Source organism: Cervus elaphus, chromosome 19 (genome assembly GCF_910594005.1).
Source record: "Cervus elaphus chromosome 19, mCerEla1.1, whole genome shotgun sequence".
Classification (NCBI taxonomy): Eukaryota; Metazoa; Chordata; class Mammalia; order Artiodactyla; family Cervidae; genus Cervus; species Cervus elaphus.
This window is the reverse complement of record NC_057833.1, coordinates 75,400,869-75,420,627: the sequence shown is the minus strand read 5'-3', so window position 1 is coordinate 75,420,627 and position 19,759 is coordinate 75,400,869. Positions and strand designations below refer to the sequence as shown.

General features: G+C 48.5%; 1 protein-coding gene across 1 annotated transcript in view; it reads left to right on the top strand.

The window, feature by feature from the left end:
- UMODL1 (uromodulin like 1) overlaps positions 1 to 19,759 on the top strand; it is a 76,136-nt gene that overhangs the window by 18,348 nt on the left and 38,029 nt on the right. Inside the window, exons 6-9 of the mRNA XM_043873662.1 lie at positions 231 to 371; positions 14,243 to 14,497; positions 17,108 to 17,220; positions 19,172 to 19,391. Of these exons, the coding sequence (XP_043729597.1) occupies positions 231 to 371; positions 14,243 to 14,497; positions 17,108 to 17,220; positions 19,172 to 19,391 (729 nt within the window). The remainder of the gene's footprint in view (positions 1 to 230; positions 372 to 14,242; positions 14,498 to 17,107; positions 17,221 to 19,171; positions 19,392 to 19,759) is intronic.

Genomic DNA, 19,759 nt, shown 5'->3' with positions numbered 1-19,759 from the left:
GTTCAGGCTCAACACAGCCCCAGAGTGATTTGCTCAGGCCACAGCTGTGCCCTGAGCTGCGGGCTGGCTGCTCCGGTGGAGGAGGCTGTGGCCGATGGGGCCTCTAAGTCAGAGCGTTAAGAGGGCCCCCAAGACCGCAGCGCCATCCACTTCCTCAGCTCGTGTGACACATCTTGAGGTTGATGGGGATGGCCCCGACGAGCGTCCTCACCTGTTCTCCTTCTCCGCAGATGTGAACGAGTGTTCCTATGGTGAACTCAACACCTGCTCGGGGAGGGAACTGTGTCTGAACGTGGAGGGCTCGCACCAGTGTGTGGGTTACCTGAAGTCACCTGGCTCGTCTTCCCCGGAGCTGGACGGCACGTGTGCAGGTGAGCGACTGGGCTCTCCGGGTGGGGAAGGAGGGCCTCAAGGAATCTTGCAGGCCGGACGGTCCTCTGACCGCAAGACCCTCTCTTCTGGCAAAGAGGGAAAGACTGGCTTATAGAAGAGAAGCCTCACTTAGTTCTTTTGAGTGTTCTTGATCTCATAGCTGGATATTCTTTTCTTTTTTTTAATTGTAGTGTAGTTGATTTAGCATGTTGTGTTAGTTTCAGGTATATAGCAAAGTGATTCAGTTATATATATGTGTGTGTGCTTTATATATTTATATGTATATGTATATATGTATAAATATGTATTTATTATATTCATTATATAATATTCACATTATGTATTATATTGTATATTATATTATTATAATATAATATTATTATATTAAAATTATACGACAATATTATATAATATTATATTATATTTAATATATTATATTATTTAATATATTTATTATAATTATTTATTATATTTATATGAAACTATAAATATGTATTTATATCATATATTTATATGATTTTTCAGATTTTTTTGCCTTATAGGTATTACAAAATATTGAGTAGAGTTCCCTGTGAAAGAGTGGGCTATTCTTATCCTCTCTGAGTTGACAAATGTTTGTTTATGTGCCATTCACCATGCTAGATGCTGGTAAACATTTATGAGTATGGTGTGACAGATATATGAATAGGTCATAATCTTTGCTCTCGGGGAACTCAGTAGAGAATGAGCCAGATGCTCTCCAGGCTGGTATGTAAACAAGATGCCTGTATAATTTATTGTTTAAATGGGGACTCTTTAGGAGTGAAGGTGGCATGATTACTACTTACACTGGGTCCCCAGGAATAACCTGGACTGTCCATGGGTTGGTATGGTCAACTCCACACCAGTTTAAACTGGTTAAAAAAGCAGTTGAAAGCAACCAACTAGATGGTAAATGAAAGTGCCGAGCGCTGGTGGACACACCTGAAAGGAAGTCCTAGCTCTGTGCGGGTCTGGTCATGGGGTCATCTGCGGAAACCAGGTGTGAACAAGCTACTGGTGTGTGTGTCTGGCTCCTGTAAGAAATCATTGTACTTCGCAAAGAGCTGGAATCTAGGTGGTGAAAGGCAGTGAGGAGAGGTGGATTCAAGGAACATTTTAGAGACTGAAGCTTTGGGGCTTACTGATTAATGAGATGCAGAAGAGGAAGAGAGGAACAAGGCAGCGTGTCCTGGGGTAACCATGAATAGATGGCAAATGAACTAGCAAGACTAGGGTTATTATAATCATGTTTGACAATAACAGTTTTAACTGAGATGGAGATGAAAGCAAGTGGAGATGCCAGGTGCTGACTGTGTTGGATCCTTGGGGCTGGAGATCAGAGCGGGGCCTGGGACGAAGTAAACCTGGGTCGTCCACGTGCAAGTGGCATTTGAACTCTGGGCTGGTTGGGAGAAGGGAAGGAACCCTGTATTTAATCATCTTCCCAGGTGGCTCAGTGGTAAAGAACATGCCTGCTAATACAGGAGACATGGGTTTGATCCCTGGGTTGGGAAGATCCCCTGGAGAAGGAAACGGCAACCTACTCTAGTATTCTTGCCTGGAAAATCCCATGGACAGAGGAGCCCTGCCATCTACAGTCCATGGGGTTGCAAAGAGTCAAACGCGACTGAGCGACTAAACGACTCCAGGAGCAGGGGCTTGCTGAAGTGAAGTGAGGTGGAAGGAAAAGCAGGAAAGATGATACCCAGAAGTCAAGAATGGGTGATGCTTTACAGACATTTACCAAGAAAGGGCTCAGAGAGATCAAGCAGGATCTGGAGAAGATGTGGGCTTCCAGTTCAGTTCAGTTGCTCAGTCGTATCCGACTCTTTGCACTTCCAGGAGGGTCTTATTTAAAGGTGGTGATGCCAAAACATATCTGTGTGCAGTGGGAGAGACACACTCATTCTCACAGCTTCAAATGGTGGGTGGGAGATGAACAGGTAGAGGGTTCAGCTTGCACCGACAGGGCACTGATGGTCAGGGGCACATCCATTCACTTACCGGATACATTTTAAAGAACACCTATTACATGCCAGTCACTAACTGCTCTAGTTGGGATTCTTCAGGGTCCGAGATTCCCTTGCTCCCTGGGAACTCATATTTCAGTGGGGAAGATGACAAAGATGTGGACAAATATAATACAAATTATGGTGCAACAGTTCTGCTATGGAGGAAAATGGGGTAGGAAAGAGATGGGGCAGGTGCGCTGTCTCAGGTGGAGTGGCTGGGGCGGCCCCTGGGGTGGGGTGACCTTTGTGAGTGTGAGGGAGTCATGAGACTGACAAGGGACAAGAAGGAGGTGGTGGGCTGAGCCGTGATCCCCAAATGACTGCTTCCTACCCCAGTACCTGTGAGTAGGATATCTCACACCACAGAGGGGCTCTGAAGGTGGGATTAGGCTGAGAACTTTGACACGGAGGTGACCTGGATAATCTGGGTGGGTCCAATGTCATCACAGACTCCCCAGGATGGAGAGGCTGAGGGTCTGAGCCAGAGAGAGCAGATATGATGAGGCAGGCAGAGAGGGGAGAAGAGCTGCCTCGCTGGCTTTGGAGGTGGGACGGGACCACCCGCCTCACGGTATGCTCCCCTCCAGGGACTAGAGCAGAACGAGATGGTTTTCCCTGGAGCCTCCAGAAGGATTGCAGCCACACCTCAATGTTAGGCTTCTGGTCTCCAGGGCTGTGAGAGCACATTTCTCTTGTCTTCAGCCACTAAATTAAAAGTTCTTTATAGCATAGACTTTACTTTCACCACCAGACACACCCACAACCTGTCATTGTTTCCACTTTGGTCCACCCCTTCACTCTTTCTGGGGCCATTTCTCTGTTCTTCCACAGTAGCTTATTGGACACCTACCAATCTGGGGGCTCATCTTCCGGTGTCATACCTTTTTGCCTCTACATACTGTTTATGGAGTTCTCAAGGCAAGAATGCTGCAGTGGTTTGCCATTCCCTTCTCCACATTTTGTCAAACTCTCCACCATGACCCGTCTATCTTGGGTGGCCCTACATAGCTTGACTCATGGTTTCATGGAGCTACACAAGGCTGTGATCCATGTGGTCATTTTGGTTAGTTTTCTGGATTGTGGTTTTGATTCTGGAGACGGTGGGATTGTGGTTCTTGTTTGTTCTATCTGCCCTCTGATGGAGGAGGAGAAGAGGCTTGTGCAAGCTTCCTAATGGGAGAGACTGGCTGTGGGGGAAAACTGGGTCCTGCTCCGGTTGGCAAAGACATTCTCAGTAAATCTTTAATTTTCTGTTAATGGGTGGGGCTGTGCTCCCTCCCGGTTAGTTGTTTAGTTGCCCTGAGGCAACTCAGTCCTGGGGTCTACAAGCTCTATGGTAGGGCTCATGGTGACCTCCACGAGGACTTAGGCCAACACATGTCTCCCAGGACCGCTGCTGCCAGCGCCCTATCAGCAGATCACTGCTGACTCACGCGTCCGCAGGAGACCCTCAGAGAGTCAGACAAAACTTCGCAGCTGAACAACAATAAAGTGAAAGTGTTAGTCGCTCAGTCATGTCTGACTCTGCGGCCCCGTGAACTATGTAGCCTGCCAGGCTCCTCTGTGCATGGGCTTCTCCAGGCAAGAATACTGGAGTGGGTTGCCATTTCCTTCTCCAGGGGATCTTCCCAAACCAGGGATCAAACCTGTGTTTCTTGCATTGCAGGCAGATTCTTTACTCTCTGAGTCACCAGGGAAGCCCAAAGTGTGTGGTAATTCTTCCCAGCGGCCACAGGAAACGAATACCAGGAATCAGGGCCCAGCAGCATGGAATTCAAGAACCGGGAAGCTGGTGGGGGTGGAGCCCGGCGAGAGGGTTGGGGACAGGAGGCAGAGCCAGGCAGGGCCCACATGGTGTAGACACGGCAAGACCACGGGGAATTATAACATTTTACTCTAGAAAATTGTAGACAAGTATACACACAGAGAGAAGAGGATAACAGATAATCTGATGATGCTCGGAGGACCCATGTATCATATCCCCCCCTCCATCCACCCCCTCCCCCCCATCCCCATTATGCTGAAGTCTCCTTCCTCAAACCACTTCATCTGTTACTACATCAGATTGAATTCCTAGGAGAGAAGAATGATATTTTTAAAACACTTAAAAAACCAAAGCAATAATTCCTTAATATCATCGAACAGTGTGTTGAACTTTCTAGTGGTCTCACCATTGTCATAATTTTTCAGTTTGAGTTACAATTTAAATCAGGTCTACCCATTAGTAGGCTTCAGGTTTGATCCCTGATCAGGGAGATACTCCTAGAGGAGGAAATGGCAACCCACTCTTGTATTCTTGCCTGAAAAATTCCACAACAGAGGAGCCTGGCGGGCTAGAGTCCATCCCCACAAAACAGCTGGACGCATGCATGCTCACCCATTAGTAATGATGTCTCTTATGTCACTTTTTAAACTAGAAGTTTCCCCCTCCATCTCTGTTTCCTTGCAGTCGCTGGAGGATCCCGCTCCCTTAGCCCAGCAGAGTTTCCCACCGACTGGGGTCTGCCCTGACCCCTGCTGGAACTTCTGTAAACCACAGCTGGCTCTGGGGCAGGCCTCTTTGGTGGTGCCCAGGCCCCCTTTGTATCAGGTGAAGTTAATGAGTGCTTACAAGTGCATTGAATACCTAGGGTGGCGGAGCAAACCAGCTCTACCGAGACGCAGCCGTCAAAATCTTACAAGCCCGGCCGGGTGACACAGCTGTCCCTTCCCACCCGCTGCAGTCAGAATGCGCTGCACACTCAGCAGCGTTGCGTGCCCTGCTCCCTCACTCCAAAGCCCTCACCAGCGGCTCTGGAGTGGTCTAAGGGCACCCCCAGCTCCCTCATTCTTCAGGGGAGGGGGTACATATGATGCACCCCGTTCCGGACTTTCCTGAAGGGTCCCACTCTGCTCGCTGCCTGAATGACATACACTTCACTGCCAACTTCCTTCCTCCTGTGACCACGTTATGCCCAAATGTCCCAAACAAACCGCCGGCTTTGGAATCCCTGTCTCTGGGCCAGCTCCCCAGAGAACTCACACCAAGTAGTAACCCAAGCACATCTTCACCCATTTATCAAACCTCGATGCTTGGCTGTGGGGTTGAGGAGTACAGGGGACACTGAGATGTTCCACATGGTCCCGCGACGTGAGACCACCTGGGATGTGAGTGCGTGCCAAAGTCACAACGACAGGAAATATGACGTTTTAGACAGAGGTCAGTGAAGAGAAAGATTTTTTTTTTTTCTCATCTGAATTTTGGACCTGAATGCTACCAAACCAAACTTAGGTCCGTTTGCCCCTGTGTCACAAAGCCAGTCTACTAATGCCAGTCATGGTGAAGGTCATGAGCCTGCTGAGGCAGGCTGGGCAGCGGACTGTGAAGGCTGAGTCGCATCGGTCATCAGAGTCATGCAGTGGCCTTGTGGATAAGCCCCAGACACCAGGGATGGAGGAGCAGAGCGTGAAGGAGGCTGGGCCTGAGGGGCCAGGATGTTCTCTTAGGGCAGACTACCTAAGCCACCCCTCCAGCCTGACCCCTGGACCTGCCCCTACCCTCACCCCGTGTGAAGAACCAGCTCACAGCCCCTCTACTCCACACCTTGGAAGTGAGCAAGGGAAACTGTTACTTGTTCTTGTCCCACCCACCCCACCCTCACTGCAGCAGGGGCCCCTCTAGAGCCTCGCCTGAATTTCTACCATTAAAGAGGCCAAGAACCCGGGTCAGTAGCAGGGGGACAGAAGAGGATGCTGTTGGGTAGGTCTTTGATGGCCTTAGTATCTCCTCTCAAGCAGTTCAGCAGAAATGTGGGTACACCTGATTTAATCTGGCCTCTAGAACTTCCTCTTATCATTCTGGGACCTGATCTATTACTTTAACAACATGATAATAGCAGTGGAAGGATAAGTCACCCCCAGTCTTAGCACCCTAGCAAATTATTTTTATTTTCCCCTGTCCTTCTGTTTTTTTGCTTTTTTAATCTTATTTAAATCCTGCTACATATGCAATTTTATATTCTGGTTTCTTTACTTCTCATTATATCGTGTAAAGATTTCTGAGAAGCAACCTGGTCTTTGTGATTACGATTTTCGATGGTTGAGTAACAGTGGTATGCTACAGCATATGATATAATGCGCTTAGCTATTTCCCTCAAGGGTGGCTTTTAGGTCACCTCCAACATTCTGCTCTGAAGACTAGAATGTTCTTGCTAACGTAAAGTGGTTATGGAGAATATTGTTATAATTGAGTTTGAATTAATAATTTAATCCACATGTTCCTTTCCCTTTGAAGGGAGGCTATTCCTAAAGTCTCTGGGTTTTTAAAAAACTTTTTATTTATATTGGAGTGTCTGGTGGCTCAGACTATAAAGGATCTGTCTGCAATGTAGGAGACCTGGGTTTAATCCCTGGGTCGGGAAGATCCCTTGGAGAAGGGAATGGCTACCCACTCCAGTATTTTTGCCTGAAGAATTCCATGGACAGAGGAACCCGACAGGCTACAGTCCATGGGATCACAAAGAGTTGGATACCACTGAGCAACTTTCACACTCATAGCCGATTAACAATGTCGCGATAGTGGACAGTGAAGGGACTCAGCCGTGCCTATACATGTATCCATTCTTCCCCAAACTTCCCTCCCATCCAGGCTGCCACATAATATCGAGCAGGGTTCCATGTCCTATACAGTAGGTCCTTGCTGGTTATTCATTTTAAACAAAGCAGTGTACTCATGACCATCCCAAACTCCCTAACTCCCTTACCCCACCATCTTATCCTCCTGACAACTCTAAGTTCTTTCTCTAAGTCTGCGAGTTGGTTTCTGTTCTGTTCAGTTCAGTTCAGTCGCTCAGTCGTGTCCGACTCTTTGTGACCCCACGAACTGCAGCACGGCAGGCCTCCCTGTTCATCACCAACTCCCGGAGTCCACCCAAACCCATGTCCATCGAGCTGGTGATGCCATCAAACCATTTCATCCTCTGTCGTCCCCTTCTCTTCCTGCCCTCAATCTTTCCCAGCATCAGGGTCTTTTCAAATGAGTCAGCTCTTTGCATCAGGTGGCCAAAGTATTGCAGTTTCAGCTTCAGCATCAGTCCCTCCAATGAACACCCAGGACTGATCTCCTTTAGGATGGACTGGTTGGATCTCCTTGCAGTCCAAGGGACTCTCAAGAGTCTTCTCCAACACCACAGTTCAAAAGCATCAATTTTTTGGCACTCAGCTTTCTTCACAGTCCAACTCTCACATCCACACATGACCACTGGAAAAACCATAGCCTTGACTAGATGGACCTTTGTTGGCAAAGTAATGTCTCTGCTTTATAATATGCTATCTAGGTTGGTTGTAACTTTCCTTTCAAGGAGTAAGCGTCTTTTAATTTCATGGCTGCAATCACCATCTGTTTTGTAAATAAGTTCATTGGTATCATTTATTTTTAGATTCCACATAGTAGGGATGTCACACAACATTTCTTTCTCTGACTTAACTCAGTATGATAGTCTCTAGGCCCATCCATGTTGCTGCAAACAAAATTATTTCATTTCTTAATGGCGGAGTAATATTCTGCTGTATATGTGTGCGTGTGCATATGCACGTGTGTATGTGTGTATACAGACCACATAGTCTTTTTATCTTTTAAAAAAGCACATGCCAGCCCCACTTCTGCAAGAAAACACTCCTCTCTTGTGCCCTGGGCTTTGTCTGATTAGAACCTTGTGCCTCTTCTGTGCACAAATGTGCCCACAAAGCTTTTCACAGAACCCCTTCAGACCATCCCAGATCACCTGGACTGACCCCCAGTGAGCATGAGTGCTAAGTCACTTCAGTTGTGTTCGCCTCTTTGAGACTCTACAGACTGTAGCCCACCAGGCTCCTCTGTCCATGGGATTCTCCAGGCAAGAATACTGAAGTGGATGCCACGCTCTCCTCCAGAGGATCTTTCCAACCAGTGGTTGAATCTGAGTCTCTTATGTCTCCTACATTGGCAGTAGATTCTTTAAATCCTAAAGGAAAAATCAATCCCAAGTATTTGTTGGAAAGACTGAAGCTGCAGCTCCAATATTTTGGCCACCTGATGTGAAGAGCTGACTGGAAAAGACCCTGATGCTGGGACAGATTGAAGGCAAAAGGAGAAGGGGGTGACAGAGGATGAGATGGTTGGATGGCATCTCCGACTCAATGGACACGATTTTGAGCAAACTCTGGAAGATGGTGAAGGACAGGGAAGCCTGGTGTGCTGCAGTCCATGGGGTCACAAAGAGTCAGACAGACAGAGACTCAACAACAAGTGCCACCTGAGAAGACCAATGACCATGGAAGGTTGGAATCTGCTCAGGCATCTGCAAAGACATCAGGCTCCATTTACAGAGAGAAATACTACCAAACTGCCACGCTGTTGCATTGTAAGTTTGCCTCAAGATAAAGGGCCACCTGATAGCTGAACATAAACAGAGAAAGCGAACCACCCCAAATTCACTTCCAACAGGGCAGGAAAGACATAGCTAGTGTCTCAGATCAGAAATTTAGAGTGAATTCCAATTGCACATGGCTAAGGGAAACAGCACATGTTTTAAATTTAGAAGCTAATATAATAAATGAGCTATCTGCTGGAATGAGTTAGAGGTATAAATCCATGGAAAATACAGCACAAATATCAGATGCTTTTCTTGTGAAATTAGTCACCCAATTAATGACACACGGGGCAGCTGGATTCTTGCACAAAACAAAAACTGTAAGAGATGTCGCCCAGTTTGCACTTGATGTTCCAGGAACGTGTTCTGCATTTAGGATGGATGAAACTGGATTCAAGGGTCATCCTAACTCCCTTCAACATGGTCCCTTCCCAGTTGAAACCTGATGATGGTGTGCATCTTGGTAAATAACTGTTCTGGGTCTGCTGCTTGAGGAAGGCAGGCTGCCAAAGACGGCCACTCAAGTTCACATGCCTGATCTGCAATCAGTTTTTTGACAATTCAAGGCTCAACACCTTGGCTCTGGCCCAGTGTTTCTACTTTTATAAGGTTCAGGTGTCTAACTGAGAGGTCCAGGGGTTAAAGATGAGCGGAGCCTGACACGGGAGATATGGGAAAGGTCATGGCGCCGTCATCAACCTTCCTGCCCCACCAGACATGCGTCAGGGCTGCCTGGAAAAAACGAGGGCTGAGACCCGTGGACGCAGAGAATCCAACGTGCCTCATGAGATCAATGTCGACTCCTGAATTCAGATTCACAGCCTTACCACAGGCAAGGGTACCCTGGGATCACTCGCAGTTGAGAATTGACTGATTTATTTTCTGGGACCACATTTTAAGAGGGAGGGGCATTGCCAAGCCGGCGGCAGTGACAGAAAGTGTCCTGGCCGATGAACTGAAATCCAAGTCAGAGGGAAGGCGGCAGGGTCAGAAACGAAGGATTATTTCCAGTTTACAGTATCTCAGAGTCTGTCCACAGAAGAGGGAGGCAGTGGCCTTAGCGTGTCAGAAGTTGGCTGGTTTTGCAGCAACACGGAGAACTTTCCAACCAGCTGTGCTGTCTCGCCAACAGCTGCCTTGAAAACTACTTAGACTGGGGAGGTGGATTCATTTTCTGGGGCTGCTATCATGAAGCGCCGCAAACTTAGGGGTTTAAAGCAACAGAGATTTGTTCTCCCACAGTTTGGAAGGGCAGAAGCCTGTCATCCTTATCCCTGGGTCCAGGTCAAGGTGTTGGCAGGGCAGGTCCACTTTGGAGGCTCTAGGGAGACCCCTGCTTTGTATCTCCCTCTTTCTGGGGGAGCACGAAGTCCTTGGCTTGTGGCCACATCACTCCCACCTTCGAGGCCGACACAGCATCTTCAGTTCTGCTCCTTCTTCACGTGGTCTCCTCCTGTGTGTGTGTGTGTTCACTCTCCCATCTTGTGATTGCACTCAGGGCCCACCTGGATAATCTGGGACCGTCTCTTCTCAAGACCCTTAATTTCATCATCCCTGAAAAGACTCTTTTTCCAAGTAAGGTCACATTTGCAGGTTCTAGGGATCGGGAGCTGGTGTCTTTGGAGGTCAGTCTGTTCCCGGTGATGGGATCATTTAGGAGTACAGCACAGGGCAGGGGGCAGGGAGCTTTGTCATTAGTTATTGGACAGCTTTGCCATTTACTTTCTCCTTGACCTTTCTGGGCCTCAGTTTTGTCCTCTGTAAAATGGGATCATAGTAGTACCTGGTATTGTTGGAAAGGCTGTGTGGTACAACATGTCCTGTGCAACAGCTTTCAGCCAATGGCATCTCTAAATGTGTCACTGAAAGCTTGGCCAGCAGTGTGATGGAGTCATGGAGGGGGCACTCCATACACTGTGTCCCCTCTGCTGATATGATGCCAACCACACTGGCTGGCATGTCCCATGCATGCGTCTGGTATTGCTGTGGACATTAACCCATCTTTGTTTGCCTCACTGACTGGGGCACAGTAGGTGCTCAATAAACATCAAACCATATGAAATTGCCCCTGTAGTTGGTCAAGCACAGTTGAATCTGGACAATGGCAAATGTCTCCATTGGAGAAAGCTACACCTCACCATTTGGGAGACGGTGAGGGACAGAGAGGCCTGGCATGCTGCAGTCCATGGGGTCACAGAGTTGGACAGGCCTGGGCGATTGAGCAACAACAGCTGCACAAATGAGGTAGCATTGTCTGCAGGGAGGATTTATGTCTGTGGATGAGAGGGCCACGTACCCACAGCATCTTCACTGCAGGAACCACAGATAGACGGCAGCTTCGGAGGGGTTCACAGTCATCTAAATGGCCTTTGATGGCTCCTCAGCCCAATGACCCAGGGACCCACTGGTATCTTAATTTAAACAGTGAAGATGGGAATTTGTCTGGTGGTCCAGTGGTTAAGACTTTGCACTCTCTGCGGGGGACATGAATTCAGTCCCTGGGTCAATCCCTAAGACCCCACATGCTACACAGCAAGGCCAAAAAAAATACATTTGAAAAAAACCCAAAAATACCCTTGAATGTGTCTCCAGCCAGCCTGATACTCTCAGCTCCTGGGAGTTCTCTCCAAGAACTAGGAGACACTTTCTATTTTAATTTCCCTCGGCCCTGGAGACACTCTCTGTAGCACGTGCTTGTAAAGGGCCACACACAAGCCCTAAACATGGATTTGTTTGCAGTTCCCTGCCCAGTGATGCCTGAATGACAGCCGGGGTGTGGGGTCGGAGCCCTGATGAGAGCTGGCTGCCGCCGCCCAGACCTCGGGCCTCATTCTCAGCCCATTGTCCTGTTTGGTGGATGTTGTGTTACCATTTGTGGGATTGAAAACATATTTGGTGTTGTGTGGTTTGACTGCGTGAATCAGATCATGCAGTGCTTTTAGCAGGTTTCTAGGAAAGTTGTAGCTTTTCCTTACTTTTTCAGTGATTCACGTTCCTGGGGACAGACCTGAAAGCTCTGTGGTTGTTAGACCCGCAGCAGGTGACCGTCTGGATTCAGGGTCCCAGTGGGTTGGGGATGTGGGAATAAGACCTGTGGTCTCAGGGTCTGAGCTGTTGGCCAATCTTCAGCTGAAACAAAAGATGGTGTTGTAAAGAATGAAAATCGTCTGTGTGACAAAGGCACCAACGAACACTGGATGATTCCGTGCAAAGGACTGACATGTAGCGTACAGGCTCTCTCCTCCTGTGAGGAGAGGTCTCAGGAAGCTGCGGGAATTTAGATGGAGGGAAGCTGGGCTCGCCTGTCTCTCCAGCATCTACTAGGGTATACCCTCTGCTTTGAGGAGCCTTGCAAGGGCTTCTGGGGGCGGGGGGAAGCAGAGTCACTGGGCACTGCCATTTCTAAAGGGCAGCCCAGGGAGGACATGCAGGGCTGGGTTGCAGGGCAAGGGTGGGACCCCAATCTGATCCTGAGCCTCCTGGCAGCCAAGGCAAAAAGGGAGATGGTTGACTTGTACCAGTGATAATTTTTATTAAAAGGAAGCATGCACCTTTGTCTGAAAAGACATTTTTTCATAATATTTGAAAACATATACCCTATGAATCCATATAAGAAGGGTTTTGGAAACCATGCATATTTTAATTATTCTCTAGTATGGTTTTTACAAAAGATTAAAAAAAAGAATCGGCTTCTTGCTTGTTTCTTATTGAACTCAAATTCTGCTGTAAAAGTGATGGTGCCTAGACTTTTGGCCACCCTACTTTTTGTATAATTCATGTTGTCCAGTTGCTTGCTATAAGGCCAGAATTTTTCTCCCACAAAAGGGATTTAATTCTATGTGAGTATTAAAATATATTTTGGTTGTTATACTCAAGTGTTGGTCTTTCAAACATGAGTTTCGATATGAAAACACAGAACACCTCAGCCTGACTCTGTCTGGTCTTGCTTCCCTACCGGGCCATTGTTTTGGGAATGAATTAGCCAGGCAGAAATCCACAGGCAAGTGATGAAGTGTTCGTGAATCAGAAGAGCGGGCCCTTTGATTTTGTGTTGAGATAAACGTAGCGCAGAAAGCTCACACCGTGTGTTAATCTGCTCAGGCTGCCATGACACACGTCACAAACTGGGAGCTTAAACAGTAGACAGGCTTTTCTGGTGGTTCAGCGATAAAGAATCCGCCTGCCAAAGCAGGAGACACAGGAGACTCGGGTTCAATCTGTGTTGGGAAGATCACTTGGAGGAGGGCATGGCAACCCACTCCAGTATTCTTGCCTAGAGAATCCCATGGACAGAGGAGCCTGGAGGGCTACAATCCATGGGATCACAAAGAGTCAGACACAACTCATGACTCTTCTGAGGCCTCTTGGCATGTAGATAGCTGTCTTCTCCCTGTGTCCTCACAGGGCCATCTCTCTGCATGTTTGTGTCCTAATTGCCTCTTCCTATAAGGACACCAGTCACACTGGGTTGGATCTAGCCTAATGACCTCACTTTAACTTAATAACTTCTTAAAGACTCTGCCTTCAAATACAGGCACATTTTGAGGCATTGGAGTTAGGACCCGAACACATGAATATTAGGGGGACACAATTCTGTCTATCACACACCATAATGTGTTTTGACCGCAGCTATAAAAACAAGTTGGTTATCTCCATGGCTTGGTTATTGTACATAATGATGCAATGAACATGGGGGTGCAGGTGTCTCTTTGAGCTAGTGATTTTGTTTCCTTTAGATCAATATCCAGGAATGGAATTACTGGGTCATATGGTAGTTCTATTTTTCTTTTCTGGAGGATACTCCATACTGTTTTGCATGGTGGCTGCACCAATTTACATTCCCGCCAGCAGTGCATGGGGGTTCTCATATTTTTTTTTCACATTTTAAAATCACTTTATTGAGGTGTGATTGGCATATAAAAAGTTGTATGTATTTAATGCACATGACTTGATGAGTTTGAAGATAAATATACACTCCTGAAACCATCAGAGGTTTCCCATTTTTCTATATCCTCGCCAATATTTATTATCTCTTATCCTTTTAATAATAGCCATTCTAACACTTATGAATTGCTACCTCAGGGTGGCTTTCATTTCTGTTTCCTGATGATTAGTGACACTGAGCATCTTTTCTTGGACCTGTTGACCATCTGTATGTCTTCTTTGGAAAAATGTCTATTCAGATCTTCCATCCATTTATAAATTGGAGTATTATATTTTTTTGCTATTGAGTTGTATGATTTCCTATATATTTTGGATATTAGCCCCTGGTCAGGTAAATAATTTACAGGTATCTTCTCCCAGCCTGTAGGTTACATTTCCATTTTGTGGCTGGTTTCCTTTTCTGGGCAGCAGCTTCTCAGTTTGATGTTGGTTCACTTTTTGACTTTTGCTTCTTTTGCTTCCGTCTGATGTTTTCTGCATCTTTCTCATTCTACCCTTTTGTAGATTACCCTCCCATCAGAGACCTCATGATCCTCAATGTGACCAGCAGCAGCTTTCAAGTGTCCTGGAGCTTAAACTCCACCCAGAACCACACTTTCTGGGTGCAGGTTTACCGGGGTGAAGAGCTGTTCAGGAGCGCCAGCACCCCCGGGACGAGTCTGGAGGTGGCCGGGCTGGAGGCTGGAGTGAGGTATGGGGTGAAGACCAGCTACCAGGCGTGCGGGGCCAACATCACTGCCATGGTCACTGTCAGGACTGGTAAGGCCACGTCCAAAATCCCCATCACCTGTGAGTTTCTCAGTCTAGCCCAGTTCTGTTGGCCCTAGAGATTCAAATCATTGTGCTTCTTGTGGGCAGAGCAGGGGCGGTCCCTGGCCTGACCTCACCCCTCCTGGGAGGGGGACAGTGGGCGTGCTCCGTGTCCCGGAGCAGGGCCACGGCACTCCTTGTCTGCACAGGCTTCCTCGCTCCCCAGCACCTCACCCTGACTGAGGGCTCTCCTGACACCGGGTGATGAGGGCTCTATGGAGACCTCATCTTTCTGGGGTTTGAGGGATGCATGAAGCAGTCAGATAGAGCAAGGCCCCAAGTGAACTAGAGCTGAAGAGACTTTTCCCCCCAAATAAACACAACATATTCATGAACTGGGGATTTCAGTGTCCGTGTGACTCTGACTGATGGCTGACACTGGCCACCTCCCCGCTGCCTGGTCTCAGTGGTGCTGGGTTCTAGAAACCTCTGTCGGGTTTGGTCCCCGGGGTGGGGGAGTTCGCTCCTAGGCTGGCCCCTGGCATCAGGACAAGGAAGTGTGCATGGGGACAGTAGGCTCTGAGACATTCTGGGGACCAGAGAAGGGGGGAGCTCCAGCCTAGGGGTTCTGAGCAGGCAAAGGGCAGAAATCCCTGCATGAAGGACCCTATGAGGAAAGGGTGGGGAGGAGGGATATGTTGGGAGTTTGGGATCGACATGTACACACTACTATATTTAAAATGGATGACCAATAAGGACCTCCTGTATAGCATAGTAACTCTGCTCAATATTATGTGGCAACCTAAATGGGACAAGAATTTGAAAAAGAATAGATACATGTATATGCATAACTGAACCACTTTGCTCCATACCTGAAACTAACATAACATTGTTAATCAACTTTCAGTCAGTCAGTTCAGTACTACAATATAAAATAAAACTTTTTTTTAAAGAGGAAAAGACCCTATGGGGGTCAGTTTCATGCACAGGGATAATGCCCATGACTGAAATAAGTGAGGTATGAAAGAAGCAGTCCTACACCCTTTGTGAACCGATTCAAGGCTGCCCCATGCGAAACTGTCAAAGCACACAGCACAGGTCCCTACCTAGAGGGCCGCCAGAACCCTAGTCATGCAAAAAATGTAAGCCCTTGGCTTTGCACAAGCCTCCAATTTCCAAACTGGTGCCATCTCCTCTTCTTGTTTTATTTTCAAATTGTTCCATGGAGAAAATGGGGAGCACTTGCTTCCCTTTGAGGAGACTGGCATGGGGAGGGACTGATCCTTGTGGACCATCCTGGGGGTGGCCCAACCCTTCCGAGTCCCTGCTGGCTTCTGTCTTCCACCCTCTGCCCTCTACCTCCCCCCAGCTTGCCTCAGACATGACCATTTATGGAGCCAACATCCCAGCACAAATTCATCTCTGCTAGGACCTGTAGTAGGAACACGTAGCTCCCCCCACTCCCACTGCCCCCTACCCTCCCTTCCAATGCAGGATAGATGATTTGGAAGATTCCAGAAGACTCCTGATTACCAGCTTATTCATCCCCCAGCTGATTCTCTTTCCTTCTCTATATTGCAAAAATGCCTTCTATTTGCAGAACTTTTTTTCTTTTTTAAAGAAGCTTGATTGGCTTTAGAGGTCTTAGCTAATTAATTTGACACTGGTACAAGCCTGCTATGTTGGAGGCAGTGGAGGTTATTGTAGCAGTGGAGACCCAGGGCCTCATGGTGAATCCAGGTTCCCTAAGCACTGGTGAATACCAACCGCTCAGGAGGCTCTGTGATGTGGGCAGGGCTGGGGCTCAGGAATCCTGGGCCTCAAGGTTCACTCGTTTCTCTTGCTGAGGTGGGAGAAGGTTCAGAGGAGCCCTGGTCCAGAAATGGGCACTATTCAACCTTGGGGACATTTCTGGGGCTGTGTGTATGCAGTGGCGATAAATTCTGCCCTTGCTGGCTAGTGGAGAGCCAGGGTGGGGAAGGAGTGTGAGTGGCCTGTAGGTCATTAGAGCTGCTGCAGCATCTGCTGTGGGTGTGGACTTCATTCTTGATAACGAAAGAGATGTATGTAAGCTCCCACATCCCACCTTGAGGTTTCCATCTTCACTTATGTCCACAGGAAAGGATGCTTTCCTTGTAGGGTGACCAACCCTACCATTTTGCCCTGGAGTGGGCCCTGGAGAGGTGGGAGTTTTATTTTGAGAAAACCAGAAACTCCTGGGCAAATCAGGATGAATTGGTCATCTGAGAGGGTGGGATATGTGCTTGTGATCCAGGCCAAGGAAAGCAGTGGCCACATCTTGTGAGAAGGTGCTGGAGGGAGGGGTCTTCATACCCTATGTGGCTGGTTGACCAGTTCCCGCTGCTGTGTACCATGTGATATTTATACCTCGTTCCCCTGCTCTGGCTCTAAAGGTGTGTGTTTGAGTCTGAGTTTCCATCATGCCAGTGTAGATGTATCATATTCCTTATGTTCGTTTCTCCTAATTTGGCCACCAACCTGAGACTCATGCCTCAATCTGTTTTCTAAAGCCTCCCCCTCCAAAGAGTAAGGGAAATTGGAAAATGTTAACAGAAAAGCTCACGGATTTCAGCTAACTCCCATTATCATCTGTCTCAGATGCCCTAGTGTTTGAAGTCATGGTCAGGATCCTAAACCGCAGCGTGACGGAGGGGCTGCTGGACCGCGGGAGCCCTGAGTTCCAGGACTTCTCCCAGCAACTGATGCATGAGGTAAAGCCTGGGAGAGGGGCTTCTGAGGGTCTGAGCCAGAAACCCAACAAGAGGCCAGTGCAGGTGTGGGACGAGCGCCTGTCACCAGGGCTGGGGAGGGGGCAGTCTCAAATCCCATGGTAATTACTCAAAATGCCCCTTTTATGGGTAACTTACCTAGATTTGGGGCCAAAACATCTTGGATTCAAATGGGCTGGACCACTTGATGGCTTAGCTGGGTTTTCTGTTGAACCTTCCATCTGGGGGAGTCTGGGGCTGCTACCCTCCTACTTTGGGGCAGCTTCTCTGAAGACGTATTTACCAGTGATCACAGCATCTGTCCCTCCCTGGGGTTGAGGGGAGTCACCAGCACAAGGCTTGGGAGAACAGGGCCAGTAGCAACTACCATCTATCCTCATAAGCTGAGTAGGAGAAAAGAACAAAATGCTGAATTGTTAGAAACTATGAAAGGTCTAGGATTTCGCCCTGCCTGCAAGCTAGTAAGTTAGACTATTGGATGGATGCTGGCAGAGGACACGAGATGCCTGGGTCAGAGATAAGGACCTCATTGCTCACAGCAGAGCAGGCAGCATGAGCATCAGATGGGTGCCAGGTCCCCTGCTGGCCCCCAAGTCCCGAGCAGTTGGCACAGAGGGAACTTAGTTCCCTCTGCATGTGGTTGATGCGCATGCAGGACCTCTGCATCACTGCTGACGATCCCCATGCAAACCTGCCTAAACCTTGCAGAAAGAGACCTTATCTTTTTTTAAAATATTTGTTGCTATTGCTCAGTTGCTGAGTCCTGTCAAGCTCTTTGTCCATAAACTGTAGCACGCCAAGCTTCCCTGTCTTTCACCATCTCCCACTGTTTGCTCAGACTCATGTCTATTGAGTCAATGATGCCATCCAACCATCTCATCCTCTGTCACTCCCTTCTCCTCCTGCCCTCAACCTTTCCCATCATCAGGGTCTTTTCCAATGAATAGGTTTGTTGCATCAGGTGGCCAAAGTATTCAGCTTCAGAATCAGTCCTTCCAATGAATGTATTTGCTTTTATTTTTTATTTTTCTATCTACTTTGCTGTGACATGTGGCTTGTAGTTCCCTGATCAGGGATCGCACACAGGCCCCCTACATTGGGAGCCTGGAGTCTTAGCCACTGGACCACCAGGGAGTTCCCAAGAGACGTTATCTTTACGACATCAGACAGTGAATAGATCTGCCCTTGCTCTGGATCGGGCCATCCTCTCTCTCTCCCAAGGCATTCATCACACACGTGTCTTGGAAAGATATTCTGGAGCAAGAAAGAAGTTCTGCAAGTTCTACTTGCAGAATGTGTGGAAATGGGACAGACTGAAGGAGGGTTGCCCCTCTATGTTCACCTGCGGGGGCGGGGGTCAGTTTTTGACCTTTCTTGGAGAATTCTTCCTACTTTTTAGCAGTGCTTGGCCTGTGGGTGCAGGAGTGGTGGGGTAGGGTTGGGGTCTCCTTGCTCCGGCACAGGCTGCCCTGAGCACCTGTTTGGGCCTGTGTTTCCTGGGGATACAGCCCAGGGAGGGGGGACAGTGCCAAAGAGCCATGAGATTGCTCCTCTTGGTCATTCCACCAATCCACCAGTCAACCCAATTATCTGCTTGTTTCTCACACACACATTAACCTTCACACCGGTTTCCAGGGCACAGGGAGTGGGCCGTGCATCTAGGGCTGTAGGATGGGGAGTTGACTGTCATGGTCTCGGCATCCTCAGAAAGACTGACGAGGCCTGGCCCACACTCCCAGGGCTCCAGTCATCTGGGGGGGCGACACTGTTGCCCCAAGAGGTGGGTGAGTGGGAACCTCCTCTTGGTCATGAAGGGGACCCATGGATTCTGTGCACCATCCACGTGCCACTCTGGGGGCCCCGATGAGCGGTTTTGAAGACCTTGATGGAAAAGTCCGCTCCATCTGAGTGTCTGTCGCCTTTCCCGGGCCAGGTCGCCGCCTCCTTGCCGCCGGCCATTTCCGACTTGTACCGAAGAGGGAAGCTGAGGCTGCAGGTCGTGTCTCTCCGGACCGGAAGCGTGGTGGTGAGGCTCAGGCTGACCATGTGGGACCCTGAGTTCCCAGTGGGCGTGTCCACGCTGGCCCCTCTGCTCCCGGCTCTGTGGGCGAGCACCGTGTTCCAGGTTGACCAGCGGGGGACACGTGTGCAAGGTGGGTCCCCCTCCCCGCACCCTGGGCATGCCACCCTGATGCCTTTGAGTCTAGGCTGCATCAGTTCTGGCCAACATTCACTTTATTCCAAAAGGTAGATGGTGGTGGTGGTGGTAAATTGCTTCAGTCATGTCCGACTCTTTGGGACCCTATGGGCAATAGCTCACCAGGCTCTTTCATCCATGGGATTCTCCAGGCGGGAATACTGGGGTGGGTTGCCATGCCCTTCTCCAGGGGATCTTTCCCACCCAGGGATAGAACCTGGGTCTCTTGTGTCTCCTGCATTGGTAGGCGGGTTTTAATCATTAGCGCCACCTGGGAAGCCCAAAAAGTAGATAATGTAAATGAAATGTGAGTCCTTATTCTGT